At 34.8% G+C, this 16,359-nt stretch overlaps 1 protein-coding gene across 1 annotated transcript in view; it reads right to left on the bottom strand.

The window, feature by feature from the left end:
* The window catches only part of LOC105533577 (protein furry homolog-like), a gene marked incomplete at its 3' end in the record, with an annotated part of 196,171 nt that overhangs the window by 35,390 nt on the left and 144,422 nt on the right, over window positions 1–16,359 (bottom strand). Inside the window, exons 5-7 of the mRNA XM_011972049.1 lie at window positions 7,061–7,114; window positions 4,558–4,697; window positions 3,182–3,278 (exon numbers count right to left, since the gene is read on the bottom strand). Of these exons, the coding sequence (XP_011827439.1) occupies window positions 3,182–3,278; window positions 4,558–4,697; window positions 7,061–7,114 (291 nt within the window). The remainder of the gene's footprint in view (window positions 1–3,181; window positions 3,279–4,557; window positions 4,698–7,060; window positions 7,115–16,359) is intronic.

The raw sequence follows: 16,359 nt of genomic DNA on the forward strand, positions 1-16,359 counted from the left end.
GGAGCGGAACATCACACACTGGGGCCTGTTGGGGGGTCGGGGGCTAGGGGAGGGACAGTATTAGGAGAAATACCTAATGTAGATGACGGGTTGATGGGTGCAGCAAACCAACATGGCACATGTATACCTATGTAACAAACCTGCACATTATGCACATGTACCCTATTATTAAAGTATATTATTATTAAAGTATAATAATAATTTAAAATACTGACCATTTCAACCTAATGTATCACATATTTTACCAATGAGAATTAAGTTTATTTTTATCATTAAAGAGAGAAAATTTGGAGTAAAATAAATGAATTTGCTTTATAATCTTCAGAAAATCACTACAATTAAGAACATTTCTTCACCCGTAAAATGAAACTAACAGATAATATGTATTGAGGACTTTTCATGCATCAGACATTATTGTATTTAGTTCTTATGATTCTACAAAAATGATATTATACATTTTTATAGAGGAAGGGAGAGTCAGGGATAGTAACTTGCCCCAAGTTACAAAGCAAGCAAGAGAGCTGGCATATTAATAGTACTTGCCATGGCCATCTCCCAGGGTTTATTACGATGATGAGTTGGCGCAAAGGATATAGAGTCCTTCATACATTTTGAAGAGATCCAAATGTGTGATTATTAGAGACAAAACAAATCATTCAAGAAACAAATAATTTCTAGTACATTAGGTCAAGGTCTAACCTATAAGGAATATTTACTCCTCAAGACTGAAACAACCATGTATCAACAGTTCAATCCTCTGGAGACTGTGCGCCTCATCACAATAATCCTGAACCACATTTTAATATAGGTGTATTATATGTGGCAAAAGTTAAAGTCCTATTAAATTCTAGATATATTACATTGTTTACTCTCCGGATCTATTAAACCTCACGTTATTCTGACAGAAGAAAATTGGGTTAGTCAGCGGTGATGTTTCAGAAAGCTCTATTGATTTTTACGTCATTTTCTCTAGTTTTATTAGAGAAGCTACAAAGACTTGCCTTTTACCAGGGGGAATAATCCCTATATTGGATTTCAGATGAATAAAGTGTATCTATGATCTTGGTGAGATACATATAAACATATATATTTTTTCGATGAGTGTATTTAAATTAGCGTATGGGGATAATAGTAACAGAGGGGAAGAAGTAAGTACAAAGGATGCTATAGGTTGGAATAATATGGTGACAGATCCAAAGACAAAGTTAGCTATCAAGGCCACTGTATTTCTTTTTCACTTTGAGTCCATGTCAACCATGGGTCAGAAATGATTTTGTGCAGTGCAGTGAATGTGAACAATGTGTCCACCAAAGGAAAAAAAAAAAATTTTTTTTTTTTTTTTAAGAGACAGGGTCTTGCACTATTGCCCAGGCTGGAGTACAGTGGTGCAATCATACGTCACCATAACCTCAAATGCCTAGGCTGAGGTGATCCTCCTGCCTCAGCCTCCAGAGCAGCTATGCCTATAGGCGCATACCACCACACTCGGATAATTTTTTAAAAAAATATTTTGTAGAGATGGGGTCCCGCTACTAAAAAAAGTGTTATGTTTATAGATTTTTTTTCCCCACATGAAGACTTATCTGGACTGTGTTAAAAGAGGAGGAGGAGGGCTACAAAGGCAACAAGGAGGGGAAGAGGATAGGGAGGATGAGGGGGAAGAGACAGGAAAAATGCCTCCACAGGGTTGCCTGTGAATTGAAGTTCCGAAGCCAGTGCAATTGGGCAACTTTAGGATGAGGAGTGAGACTGACATCTAAGAAAAGGATGCCATGGGAAATGAACGAAGGAGGAAGGCACAATGGGGCCAGGTCACTGGGGTTCCTGAATGCCAGTGTAGGGAGTCTGCCATTTCTCTGGCTGGAGGAAGAAACTCTATACTGTTTAAGCAAAAAAGTACAAATACTGGTTACCAATCCACTTAAATGACCTACATTTAGCACACAAGATACACCAGGGATAAGTCGCAATGAGCAGTAGTCAGAGTCCATTGCTGGGCTGTGGCCATTTCCAGTCCTTAGCTCTTCCTACCCTAGTTACTGCTGCCTTAAAGTCTTAGTAACTCAGTTAAACCAAGAGATCACAGATGTCAAATTTGGCTTGTTAGCACAACTCCCACAGGAGATTTCTTTCCTATCTCGACCAAAAAATTTTTATGAAATGCATACATTTAAGTGATTTAACCTTTAATTAACTCATTTGTCTATTTTACATATTTAAAATGTTTATTTGCAGATTTCAGAGTACCAAATAACTGTCTTTTCATATTCCCTATAAAAACACAAGCTAAATAAAACTGATTATACAATTCATATATTTTTATACTATGAGAAAAATAGACTGTCAATTAATTTTATATCTTACATTTGCTGTTTGTCACATATTGCTATGATTCTGACCTTTAGGCTTCCTAACTTGCTTTAAAATAATACAGTGTTCATGCCTGGAAATATATGGATCATCCTTGAATGATATAATTTCAGAGACCATGATCTTTTAAAAAAAAAAAAAAAAAGCTTTCAAATTCAGCACAGGCATTTATACTGATCTAGAGTAGTAAAACTACTAAGACCATACCTGACATTATATTATATATTCATATCTTCACTGTGTATCTATCCCATTCAAGTGTAAGCTCATGAGTTTAGTGCCTAAAGCAGTTCCAGCACACAGTAGGCATTCTAATATTCATTGAATGAGTAAACATTCATAACTTATTATCTGAAGTATTCTCACTTGACTGAAAACCCTTTGCACATGACAATTCAGTACCCTTATCAAATCACCCCATTCCTCTATTAAAAGTGCACAATTATTACATGTTGGAATGCAGCCTTGGGGGCTTAGAGGAGAAATAAAGTGGAATAATGGATTGAAGTAGCTGAATGGCAGGCAAATACATTTACAGCTAAAAGCCAGTATTAACACAATTTCCATTCAGCTCCATTTTGCTAACAAGATTTTATATCTTAGATAGCATATAACAGTGAAAAAAAGAGAGGATGACAGCTAGGTACAGGGCAGGAAAGCCCCGGGCAACTGAAAGAAGTATAATTAAATTACAGGAATTTAGTTTATGTGGACTAAAATTCTAGACACAGCATCTTAAAGTAACTGAAACATGAAGGCACAGTAAGCAAAGAATAAGGAATACAGACTTAGCAGAAATAAAAGAGCTTACCTGCTTTAGAACTTCAACTAAAACTAAACAAAAAATGAAGTCTACTGCTAAGTCCCTCCTTTCAAGAAGATAATCTCTTTCACGTTGCTGTTCATCCCTGAAACAAGAACCCAAAATTAGTACTGCATTAAGATTATAACTTTAAAAATACCTATTAGTTAATAGCTCATGTTGCTTACTGTTTTCCTACTATGTAAAATGTGCTACAGCAATTGTTAATATGAAGCTTTTTGTTTTTTATTTTTGTCTTTTTGGTTTGAGACAGGGGTCTCTTTCTGTCACCCAGGCTGGAGTGCAATGCTGCAAACATGGCCCACTGCAGCTTCAACTTCCTGAGTTCATGTGATACTCCCACCTCAAGTAGCTAGACTACAGGCAAATGCCACCATGCCCAGCTAATTTTATTTATTTTTTTTAGAGAAGGGATCTCCCTATATTGCCCAGACTGGTTTCAAATTCCTAGGCTCAAGCGATCCTCCTGCCTGAGCCTCCCAAAGCAAATTACAAGCATGAGTCACAATACCCGGCCTAAAGCTTTTTAATAATCCAACATATGCATTAACATGTTTTTATGTTCTTTCCCTTTTTATATACTGGGTGTTTATTCAAAGTTCACTATTGTATCTGTTAGCATTTAAACCTAACCTAAAAGAATTAGTAAGAAGAAGAAAAGTATTTTAAATTTCATTTAGAAAACCTAGCATTGTTACATATTTGATTACTAATTTTTTTTTGTTAAGAACTGAAACAAAAGTATTAACTTTTCAACATGAAAATACAGTACAAGGTATCCTTCTCACAAATTTAAGTTGAAAAATCACAAGTGGCATCTACTGAAGTCCAACACTAAACCATGGACAATCACCTGAACACAGGTGGCTCTTACATGCATGACAAGATTATCCTGGCAAATTTGAAGGAGGACAAAACAAGTTCTAGGAATTGAGCTCCAAGAAGAGTATCATAGTACTATTATAACACAGGGTTTTGGCAGTCTTCCTGTATTATAATAATTGCCTCCCTTCATAAGCCATATGAACAGGAACTTCTTTGAATATTTTCTTAACTTTATGACTATTAAAAGCTCCTCACTGAACTGCTGAAATGGCACTCCTAAATAGGTTTTTGTATTACTAATTTTTGCATGATACCCAGTATGAGTACTGTACGGCTACACCTAGTTTAACTGGTACCTTCTCTTGATTTATAGTTTATGTGTGAACTATCCTTCTCCCTTACTACCATCTTTGTAACAAAAGGAATCAACACATTTGGCTTAGCAATCAAACAATAACAACCTTCAGTTGATAACAATATCACTCCTCCATTGGAAGTGTGTTAATTTCAGGTAAAACAGTGTAAAATAAACCACTTACCCCTTAGACTTTGTGCTAGACCGAGGCCTATATTCATAAGATTCATCTTCTGTTCCATTTTGGCGTCTGTACCAGTCAAACAAGGTGCGAAGTAAGGAAGGGAGACAGTGCTCTGCTACTGAGCTCATAGAGCTTATCAACTGAAAACACAAGATATTACCAGAAAATAAAGTGTAACACTGAATGTACCACACTCTTAGTTGTATTAGCTATCATTTAGAAATGAAAAAACACAGTAACTCAATGCAATAAATGTGCTTTAAAATTAAAATAACGGTCAAGGGTTTAGCCAAGTAATAAAGTTGGCTAAGTTTCACCCACTATTAAATTTTATCCAAATCCACACGGTTTAGCTCAATGGCTTTCAACCTTTTCCCTGCCTCCATATGCCACTCACATGTGTGAAAACATGCCCATTAGTAACATCCCTGATTAAATACACAGATATCTTAGGGGGAAGCATTACAAATAACATGTACTTCCTGCCCCAGCAACTCCTATGTGTTCATGTGAACAAATGATTCTAAAATGTTGGTACTACATCCACTATATGGATGAAAAGACAGAAACAAAGACTACATTATATAAGAACTGTGGGGAAAGCTCCAATTTACTATGCTATGACAAAGAGAATTATAATTACTCTGCTACCTGCAAATTAGCATGTTAGAAACATGTAAACAAGTGTGTAAGGCTTAGACTACATAAAAGTACAACATAAATGGTAAGTGTACTGTGATGAACAAATGTTACTAAATTTGGGGCATCCTTGAAACAGTCTGAATTCTAGGTGAACATCACAGATTCGTTTCATGAATGAATCCAACTTGTCTGGACAGGCTACCATCAGCAGTCCCTAAGGTCACTCTTCATCTTGAGGATCCCAAGAAAATTTTTCTCTCTTCACAAAAATTTCTGCATGTAATTCAACCCATTTCTCATAAAATTAATATTCTGAAATCAGTATACAATTAAATATGCTTCATTCTGTTAATTTATTTTAAAAAGTATGGGTTGTAGGATATTCAAGGTCTCTTTTAGTTCCATGACTAGAGCAGGAGTTAGTTAATGAAGAAGATAAATTGATACCTCTGTAAATTGAACATTTAATTTTCCTGTTATTTCATATTCTGCATAAAACTTCATCCAGAAAAAAACAGAAAAGAATGAAACAGTTTATCTGATTCTGCTGGCTGTTCTTATTTTCAGTACTTATACTCTCCTTTAATCATCCTTTTATTGTAAATTATCATAATTTGACAGGTAAATAGTTTCTAATATAGAAAACTAAGGTAAAAACAAGGCTCTAATTTTATTTAATCATACTTTCAAAAAAATCTATTATTTTATTAACAATGAACACTATCACTCAGAGGAAATCCCTTGTACTATCTAAAGAAGGAACAATAAAACCCATCAACTATCGTAAACATACACAAAACAGTTTATACCACACAGAACTTTTTACTGTGAGCACCCTTCCAAAAAAAATCAAGCTATGAGGCACAATCATTTATACTTTATTAACCATTTACAATAAAAACAAAAATTGTACTTAAAATGTTGTTTAATCAGATTTCAAATCCTGATTATGGATTGATTAGTACCTGGATTCAAGATGTGAGTAATCTAAATAACTTTTGTAGTGGCATGAGACCTGAAAAGCACTGTATAAGGTGATCTTATTATAGTCTTATTGTAACAGAGGTCTTACTGCCCTATTTATGGTTTCTTCTTAGACCAGTGGCTATTTACTAAGTGTATATATCAGAATCACTAAGGAAGCTGTTATACATACAGGGGACTACAGCACCACCCTCAGTGATTCTGCTTCAGCAGAACTGGAGTGGGATCCTGGAACACAGTATTTTGGTAAGTCTCCACCAAGTAATTCTAACCACTCTTCTTTATTTAGTCAATTAGCCTAATATGAACATTAAACTCTGTTTCTGAGATATAAAATTTTGGGTCAGTGTCCCAGGAATACTATATAGTAAAGAAAGCTAATTTAAGTTACTGGTTTTAAAAAACAACAACCATATATTAAAATACTTATAACAAAACTGATCCAACATTTAATCCAAGCAAGAGGAAGAATTAACATTAGAAGATCAGCACAAGAGTTGTTAGACACTGGCATTCTACATGCAGATTGAGAGTCAAAACAGACAAATAAATAAATGTTAAGAGGTAAAATATTATTATGTAAAAAGTGTGGCAATTGATATAGAAGGATGTAACTGAAAACGAAAAATATGAACGGGCACATTAAAGAGATTAATGATGCAAAGTTGTAAAAAGCTAAATGAAGTGAAACTAATCACAGTTCACTTTACTACTTATTTTTAAAAACTATCAATTCTAGAATGAATTAAGCATACAAGGATATATAGCATCACGAAACAAAATTAAGGAATTCCTTAATATTGAATATATTTGGGTCAGACTATTAGGATGAACACTATTTCCAGGGGGAAAAAAAATTCTCCCAAAATTGGCATACCTGATCAAACTGAAGATCTTCACCCCTCTGAAGAGATCTGGACAATAGCTTCTCCTGCAATTAAAAAAAAAAAAAATTAAAAATTAAAATAAAGCACAAATATAAAATATTAGAAATCTTCTATATAATAAACAGTTTCGATTTGTGAGTTTGGTTTTGCCTTTGTTTTCACTCTTGTTATTAAATTGTTTTAAAGAAAGATAAGCCTCCTCTTTGCCCAAGGTCACAGTGCTAATTTAAGTGTAGCTCCAGAGGCAAGGCTCTCACTGTGATACTCTCCATACCAAAGAAAGTGGTTGTGCTCATGATCTCCTTTTGTAACAAGTTTAAGTTTGAAAGTTCTTAGACTACAAACTTAAAGTTCAACATAGGTTTTGTTTAGATTCAAGTTCAAAAGTCAACAGGATGTGTTCTTTCTTTCATTCATTCAAGAGTTTACAGAAAAGCAGCCTAGTACAAAGGTTATCACTAGCCAGAGGGCCTTGGTGTGACCTTTGGCTTGACAATCACCAAGTGAATGACCATAGGCTGATGCCTTATGGTCTCTGTGCTTCAGTCTTCTTATCTGAAAAAACAAGGTGGTTGTCAAATACTGGAATCAGCAATATGCCCGTTCTGTTTAAAAGCTTATAGTTTTTAAATATCTGTTCAATACTTAACCTCACTCATTAGAGAAATATAAGTTAAAAAAACACAAAGAAATACTTTGGATATAATATATTGTATATACACATTCGCTAACATTGGCTAGTAATATAAAATACCTCTTATATGTGTATGTAAAAATATATTTTGTGTGTATATATAAAAGAATCACGTCTTTACCAGTGGAGAGAGAAACTTGATAGTTAGAAAAAGAGATAAAAGTTGGGGCCTGAGGATGGAAAGTTGTTACTGCACAAACTTACAGAAGCCAAGAAGAAAGAGTATTTCATTAAAAATAAATAATATATTGCCAGTACAATATTTTCATGAGGTAACCTTCCAGTATGACTGCTTCCTATTAATTTAACTGACACCAGGAGAAGTTTCTGATTTAGTGGCATATCTTGCTTCAGCACAGAACAATCTCTCCTATCACATACCAGAATTTTTTTTTAACTTTGCATCTGTTGATTTTTTTACTGAACAAACAAATATTAAGTTCCTTCTATGGGCAAGTAACATCTACAAAACACAGAAGACTTGGTGGGACTCACTGTGGAAAGCAAGACCCTCTATCCTTCAACCACTGAGTCTAGGGGGCATAACAGATACTAAAGTCTCTCTACCTTCTCTCATCTGCATATGTACTCATTCTTGCTTGTATGAGGAAATGCCCAAAAGGGGTTAGTCTACATCACTGTCTAAAATTATTATAGAAAAATCACCATTGGTACATAAAGAGGCTCCCACCCAGTAGAAAACAGGAGACTGAAGAAATGGACTATGATGCTATCTTGCAATGGGTTGAGAGAAAGTGGGAGTAAAGAAAATCTTGGACTAATAAAAGTTAAGATGGATACTGGATACTGTAATGTTAATTTTACATATCAACTTGACCGGGCCATGGAGTTCCCAGATATTTGATTAAACATTATTCTGGATGTGTTTGTGAGAGTATCTGTGGATGAGATTAAAATGCGAATCAGGAGACTGAGTAAAGCAGATTGCCTTCCCCTATGTGGGTAGGTTTCATCCAGTCAGCTGAAGGCCTGAACAGAACAAAAGGGGTGACCTTCCCATGAGTAAGAGGGAATTCCTCCTGCATGACTGACTTGAGCTAGGACATCCGTCTTTCTCTGCCTACAGACTCGAAGTGAAACGTCAGTTCTTCTTGGGTTTTGAGTGTGCTGGCTTTCAGACAGAAGTTATATCATGGGCTCTCCTGGTTCTCAAGCCTTCAAATTCAGACTGGAACTCCACCATTGTTTCTCTTGAGTCCCCTGCTTGTTGACTGCAGATTTTGGGACTTCTGAGCCTCTGAAATCATATGAGCCAATTCCTTGTAATCTATAATAAATCAATCTCTCTTTCTACATACATACAAACACACACCCTATTGGTTCCACTTCTCTGGAGAACCCTAAACAATACAAACATAATTTCTAATTTAATCTCCTCTTTGACTCAAGAAAAGAACATGTCCCAGGGAAAAAATGTACACACATTTGCAAAAAAGTGTATAGAAGGACATTCACTATCAATGGAAAAAATGAGAAGCAACGTCAATGTACAACAATAAAACCTTGGGTCAATAAGTCATGGCATATTCTTAAGCAGTTGGCCTTCCATATCCTTGAGTTATGCATCCATGGATTCAACCAACCTTGGATTAAAAGCAGTAAAAAATAAAATAAAATTGCATCTGTACTGAACATGTACAGACTTGTGTCATTATTCCCTAAACAATATAGTATAACAACTATTTCTATAGCATTTACATTGCATGATATCTTATAAGCAATCCAGAGATGATTTAAAGTATATGGGAGGATGTGCATAGGTTATATGCAAATATCATGCCATGTTATATAAGGGACTTGAGCATTCATGAATTTTGGTATCCAAGGGAGGTCTTGGCACAATCCCCCATGGACACCAAGGGACAATTGTATTAGAATATTGTGTAGTCAGTTAAGTAACAGGTAGACATAAATTTATAGATTGACCAGAATGTTCTCAATATATAAATTAGAGAATAACAGATAAAAGGAAAGAAAGTATGTATCTATGGCAGTTAATACATATAAATTTAAAACTCTAGGAATATATATATCATACATTAATATGTAAAGCACAATTATAAGTCATTTTTTCATTACACCATTATTAACTTCATTTTCATTTTCTGAGTTTTCTACAAAGAACACAGATGACTTGTTCTCATCCTTAAACTCGAGGGTTGCTGCTGGTACTTGGTGGTATCCAGCAAATCCATTTAATTACAGAATACAATATAGCCACGAAAATTATGGTTACAGAATAAAAGTGTTTTAAAACATTAAAATAACAATATACCTCAACAAAAACCAGGAAGTATGGAGAAGTGAGGTGGTTTAATTTCCTCATTGTCAAATCTGTTTGTCAATAAACCTCTCTCTATGTGTGTGTGTGTTTTATGCATACATGTGTATATGTATGCTTATGTTTATATTTAACTTTAAAGATATCTTAAGAACTATTCGCTCTGTAACAAAAACATTATCTGAATGTAAAAATTAAATCATTTTCATTTTAGTTTTATGTTCTGTTAATTTAAACAAAATTAACAATTATAACTAAATTATATCAGCTAATTGATAAACATAATTAATCAAATTAATTAAACCATTATAATTAGTTTAACTTAAAATAGCATGTATGATGTGATTCTTTTTGTCAGTCTTTCTACCTACTTGCCTCGCTGGCTGCCCCACATAGGGTTACCTAACTTACTATATATATATTCACAAGAGATGTTTGTGATTATGTTTATAAATACATGATAGTTGGTTTTTCTGGCTAGATTTTCAGGATGATTTTCTAAACTGTCTATATCATGTATTTTAATTGAAATTTATATTAAATACATATCACAGAAAAAGTCATTCTCTGAAATAAATATATAGAGATTTATGAAGCTTCTCTATCCAATAGTCCCCATTTTTTTCTCTCATGTATGATTAATCTTTATGAAAACAAAATCACAAATGTATTTACCATTGAAACAAAAATTCCCAATCTAACTTAAGAGAATAATGTTTGATTACACCTGAAGCCACATTACCATTACTTTCTTAATAAGGTGAGATTTGGAGAACATCTTTAGCACTTGGGCTTCTCAGGTCAAGCACATTTGGTCAGCTATATTGTAGGACAAGACATTTATCTCTAAAATCAAACTGCACACTATTCACATGCAACATAAGGATTCTGTACAATAAACTAATATATGTTCAATTAACTAGCTGTAACACTTCAGTAAAACAGTGAGTATGTCCCATAATAAGTTCTGTAGAACACTGTTTCTAAAAGTGACTATACTGAAAAATCTGAGCTTTTTTAAAAAGGGATTTTACTGTTCTAATGTGAACTATGTATCTAAGATTGGGGGTAGGGAATACAGCAAGCAGTTTCTTTCTAACTTATTTGATTTATTTGATCCCCTTTTTTCACTATAAATATTAAGTCTAAAGAGCTTTAATATTGTGAGGACTGCTGATTCAAGTAGTTTATTACTCATGTAGCATATTTATTCAACACAGTTATAGCCAACTAGAAGAGTAAGAGAGGGTGATAAACTTTTCAGAAATACACTGTTGCCTTATATTTAACATTTATTTGTTTCATAACAAATCCATACTTCCTGAAAGATTTCTGAAGATGTGACATCCTCACAGAGCTTTTCCTGAAGCAGAAAACGGGGGTGGGCTGTTTTTTCCATAAGAACTCAGAAATGATTTTTGAATGCAAAAGGATACGTTATCATCAATTAAAAACAAACAGAAAACATGAAGAAATATACTACACTAAATATAAATTACTAATCAAAGACTTCGTATTAACTTCTTAGGTTCATTATAGTGTAGTTGAGGATGCCCTAATGCTTGCTCAAGTAGATGTACTGTCTTTCAATATGTAAGTTTTTTTTTTTTTAATAAAAAAACTGTCACTTAGATTGGAGTGCAATGGCACGATCTCGGCTTACTGCAATCTCTGCCTCCTGGGTTTAAGTGATTCTTCTGCCTCACCTCCCCAGTACCTGGGATTACAGGTGCCCACTACCACGTCCAGCTAATTTTTGTATTTTTAGTAGAGATGGGGTTTCACCATGTTGGCCAGGCTGGTCTCGAACTCCTGACCTCAGGTAATCCACGCATCTCAGCCTCCCAAAGTGCTAGGGTTACAGGTGTGAGTCACCATGCCCGGCCTCAATACATTAGTATTTTTAAAAGACAAACTATTAAAAAACGTTTATTGTCTGTGTAACTCATCAAAAACAACTAAAAAGTAAAATTATTCTCTACACTGACATAAATGAATGCAAAGATGTGTATACAGCAATATGTCCTATAGCATTTCTTTAAAGCAGCCTCAAACCAAAATTGCCTATCAATAGAGACTGATTTAAAACTATATACATGGCCGGGCGCGGTGGCTCAAGCCTGTAATCCCAGCACTTTGGGAGGCCGAGACGGGCGGATCCCGAGGTCAGGAGATCGAGACCATCCTGGCTGACACGGTGAAACCCCGTCTCTACTAAAAAATACAAAAAAAAAAACTTAGCCGGGCGAGGTGGCGGGCGCCTGTAGTCCCAGCTACTGGGGAGGCTGAGGCAGGAGAATGGCGTAAACCCGGGAGGCGGAGCTTGCAGTGAGCCAAGATCCGGCCACTGCACTCCAGCCCGGGCAACAGAGCGAGACTCCGTCTCAAAAAAAAAAAAAAAAAAAAAACTATATACATAATATTCGACTGTCAGAAAGAATGAGATTAATTTATATTGGCTGATATATAATAATCTCCAATTTACATTGCTAAAATAAAAATATCTGGGTATAGAAAAAATGTGTATTTTATATATATCTCCCCTTCATTTGCACGCGTGTGTGTGTGTGTGTGTGTGTGTGTTTAAAGGTGATTTCATATAAGTAAAAAAAAAATAGAACAAAGAATACGAGAGGTTGGGAGGGGTAGGGAAAAGACAGGCACAGAGATTTGTTAAAGAATACAAAATTATGACTAGAGTGGGGGGAATAATTTCTAGTGTTCTCTACCACTGCAGGATGACTATAGTAACAATAATACACTATATAGTTTCAAATAGCTATGGTAGGAGGAGGAGGATATTGAATGTCCCAAAACAAACAAAACGATAAACACTTGAGATATGGATATGCTAATTAGCCTGGTCTGATCACCATACGTATTACCACATCCCTATGTACTCCCATGAGATCTGCAATTATTATATGTCAATTATTTTTAAGATTAAAAATTTTTAAATGTAAAGAATAAAAAGTTTTTAAACGTGGCAGGTGCTACAGAGATGGATAAGTAATAGACATGAAAAACTGGTAGACTAAAAACTGTTGACAGTGATTAGATGTTTTTATTATATAACCTTTAAAACTATTTCTACTTTTTATAATATTTTCATAATAATAAAAGTATTATATATTATATTATAGTTATAAAATATTATACTTTATAATATACAGTATTATAATGTATAATATAATATTATACATTATAATAATGATTCCAAGGCTCACAATCCTGTATTTTATAATTTAATTCTACATGTAGTGCATATGTAGGATACCAACAGCAATATGTAGCTTCCAGAGAAAGCAAGATAATTTTTGGAAAAATTTTGAAACCATAACAATGACACTGAAATATTTCAGTAATCTGTAATTGGAGATGGCAGGTTGAACACTTTTATAGCCAACCTTCTATCCTAAAACAGAACAGTGAAATAATTTTTATAAGGGCTAAAACAAAAGAACAAAAAGGATGGGAGAGGAGGTGAAAAGCAGAGAAGATCATAACTAATTATCTCACAAACCAACAGTGACTCCTGAGTAAGCAAGGGGGAAAGTCGGCAGTCTGTTCATTCAGTCAGTCATTCACTGATTCATCCAAATTATTTACTGGGTTCACAGTATGCCAGACACTGTTCTAGGTTCTGGAGATATAGCCACAAACAAAACGGAAAATAACTCACGCTCTTATAGAGCTGATAGTCTAATTAGAGAGTAAAAGTAGTGTATGTTATGTTAGACAGATTTAGGATAGGAAGTAGAAATGGGGACTGAAATTTCAGATAACATGATCATAGAGAAGATGAACTTGAGGCACAACCAGAGAGTGAGTGAGCTTGCCCCACAGAGAGCAAAGGAAAGATAACCCAATTGATGCTTTAGAACTACCCAGAAGGCTCAGGAATTGGAGAACTTGGGTACTCTGAAAGTATGGCTAAAGGTGAGGATAAAAATAAGAGGACTGGTTGAAAGATTGTTTTAAAAAGGTTGTTGAGGAAAGATTTAGACCCTCCCTTTCACCTTATCTTCAGAGGAATTGCCTTTCTTAGGAAAGGACAAAATACAATGATACTGACTGGGGCATACAATGGTTGAAGAGGTACCACACTGAAGACAGGGAGGTTAAGCAAGAATATATATACCAAGTATCAAAAACCCCAGTTATCTTCTGAGTCTAGTTCCCCAGAATGCTTGCAGCTAAAGCCTAAACTCTCCCATTCAGAGTACTGCAGGTACCTTATTTGGGGACTCTGACAAGTCCCCCCAAAAAGATCTGACACTGATGGTCCATTGATAGTAATATACAGAAGATCGTAAGTCAAAAAGGCTCTTCTGTGTACACTGGACTTCCAATCAACTGTGCTTCATTCTTAAAAATATAACAAGTTAAAATAAACATGTGAGGAGAAGGTAAAACCAGCAGAAAAATGCAGTTTGGAGGAAACTGACCATACAGGGAGAAGAAACCCTTCAAAATACATATATATATACACACACACACACACATACACACACACATATACATATATACACATATATACATATATATTATATATACATATATAATATATATATAAAATACACATATATATATATACTCTTAAAAAATAGTGAAAATTTTAAGAGTTTTTAAAATACTGGGCCTAAATCAAAACATAAGGTCTAAATCAGAAGAAGATGGGTAAATGGCTTTTCTTCTATTTCCTTTTCCAGCCCACAGCAATCTAAAAGATTAATAGATAAACTTGGATATGCCTAGGTTATTACCAAGGACTGATCCATCTCCTTTAGGAAGAAAGGACCTAAGATACTGGACTGCATAGCCTGCAAGTTGCCATTTCAATCACTGATTGCCCTTCTTGAATCTTCCTTCTAAAATGAAAATGAAATTGTGACTAAAAATCCAAATCAGCTAATCTTTGAGTCTTTTGGCTTCCTTAATCTCCTTTTATTATGGTTTCTAATATGAGAATGAAAAAGCCAATTCTCTCATTTTAGTGGTAGATTAAATTCTTTCAGCAAAAGCCATTCACATGTGTGCTTTTTTTGAAACCTACTATCTGAGTGACCATGAGCAAGGCCAGCCTCCTTGTATCTGACAAGCCCTGGATGCTATTTTCTATAAAGTGACTGTGTAAGACTTTCATTCGAGAACCCAGAGAATCATCTTAGATGGTTGTTTATTACCTAAAATGGTACAGAATAAATTTCAAAATAAATGAAATTCCAATAAAAGCATTTGAAGCTATATTGTAAACATTGTGACAATATTAGATTAAATGTTTTTCATTATCTAATCTTGAAGCTATGGATTCCCAATTTACCCAGACCTGGACATAAATAAAAACAAAGCTGGCACTCTGCTCTAGATAAGAAAAAATTATCTTGGTATATACGAGTGTAAGGGGTAAAATCTGTAAAATATGATGGTGATTTGGGGGTTTTCCTGCTGTGTCAGGAAGAGTGAGCAGCAATGTCTTCTATTTGTGATGGCAGAGTAGAAACATCTATGTTCTGATTAAATCCTCACCACTATTAATCATAATTTTATAATCTCAGATTACATAACAGATGTCTCTAAAATTAACTATTAAATAAATGAATTAGCTAATGAAATAAATGAATAGCATCAGGCTATTCTGAAAGAACTATTGGAAGCTCTGGCTAGAATAAAGACATTATTATTATTATTAGAAAAACAAAAGGCACACACCACAGCAATACTTCTTAAGGCTACATTCATTAAAATACAAATATTTAACAAAAACCCTCTACTGAGTACCCACCACCACAAGCAGTGCTGCAGATACAGAGATAAGAGAGACCTGGTTTCTGGTATCAAGTAACTCACATCAGAGAAGATAAACATGTAAGCAATTAACCATAACATGATATCATCATAATCTAAAAGTATGTACAAATTATTACAGTAAAATACATATTCATTTAGCTTAGGGGAGGATGACTAAGTTAGAGGGAATATATGGGAAGTTTGGAATGAGAATATATAATATGGCCAGAAGTGGTTGGTCTATAATCCCAGGACTTTGGGAGACCAAGGCAGATGAATCACTTGAGCACAGGAGTTTGAGACCAGCTTGGGTGAGATCTCATCTCTACAAAAACACAAAAATTAGCCAGGTGTGGTGGCACATGCCTGTAGTCCCAGCAACTCAGGAGACTGGGATGGGAGGACTGCTTGAGCCTGGGAGGCAAAGGTTGCAGTAAGCCAACATTGCGCCACTGAACTCCAGGCTGGGAGACACAGCAAGACCCTGTCTCTCCAAAAAAAAA

Source organism: Mandrillus leucophaeus, unplaced genomic scaffold (assembly GCF_000951045.1).
Source record: "Mandrillus leucophaeus isolate KB7577 unplaced genomic scaffold, Mleu.le_1.0 Scaffold1262, whole genome shotgun sequence".
In the NCBI taxonomy this organism is placed as follows: Eukaryota; Metazoa; Chordata; class Mammalia; order Primates; family Cercopithecidae; genus Mandrillus; species Mandrillus leucophaeus.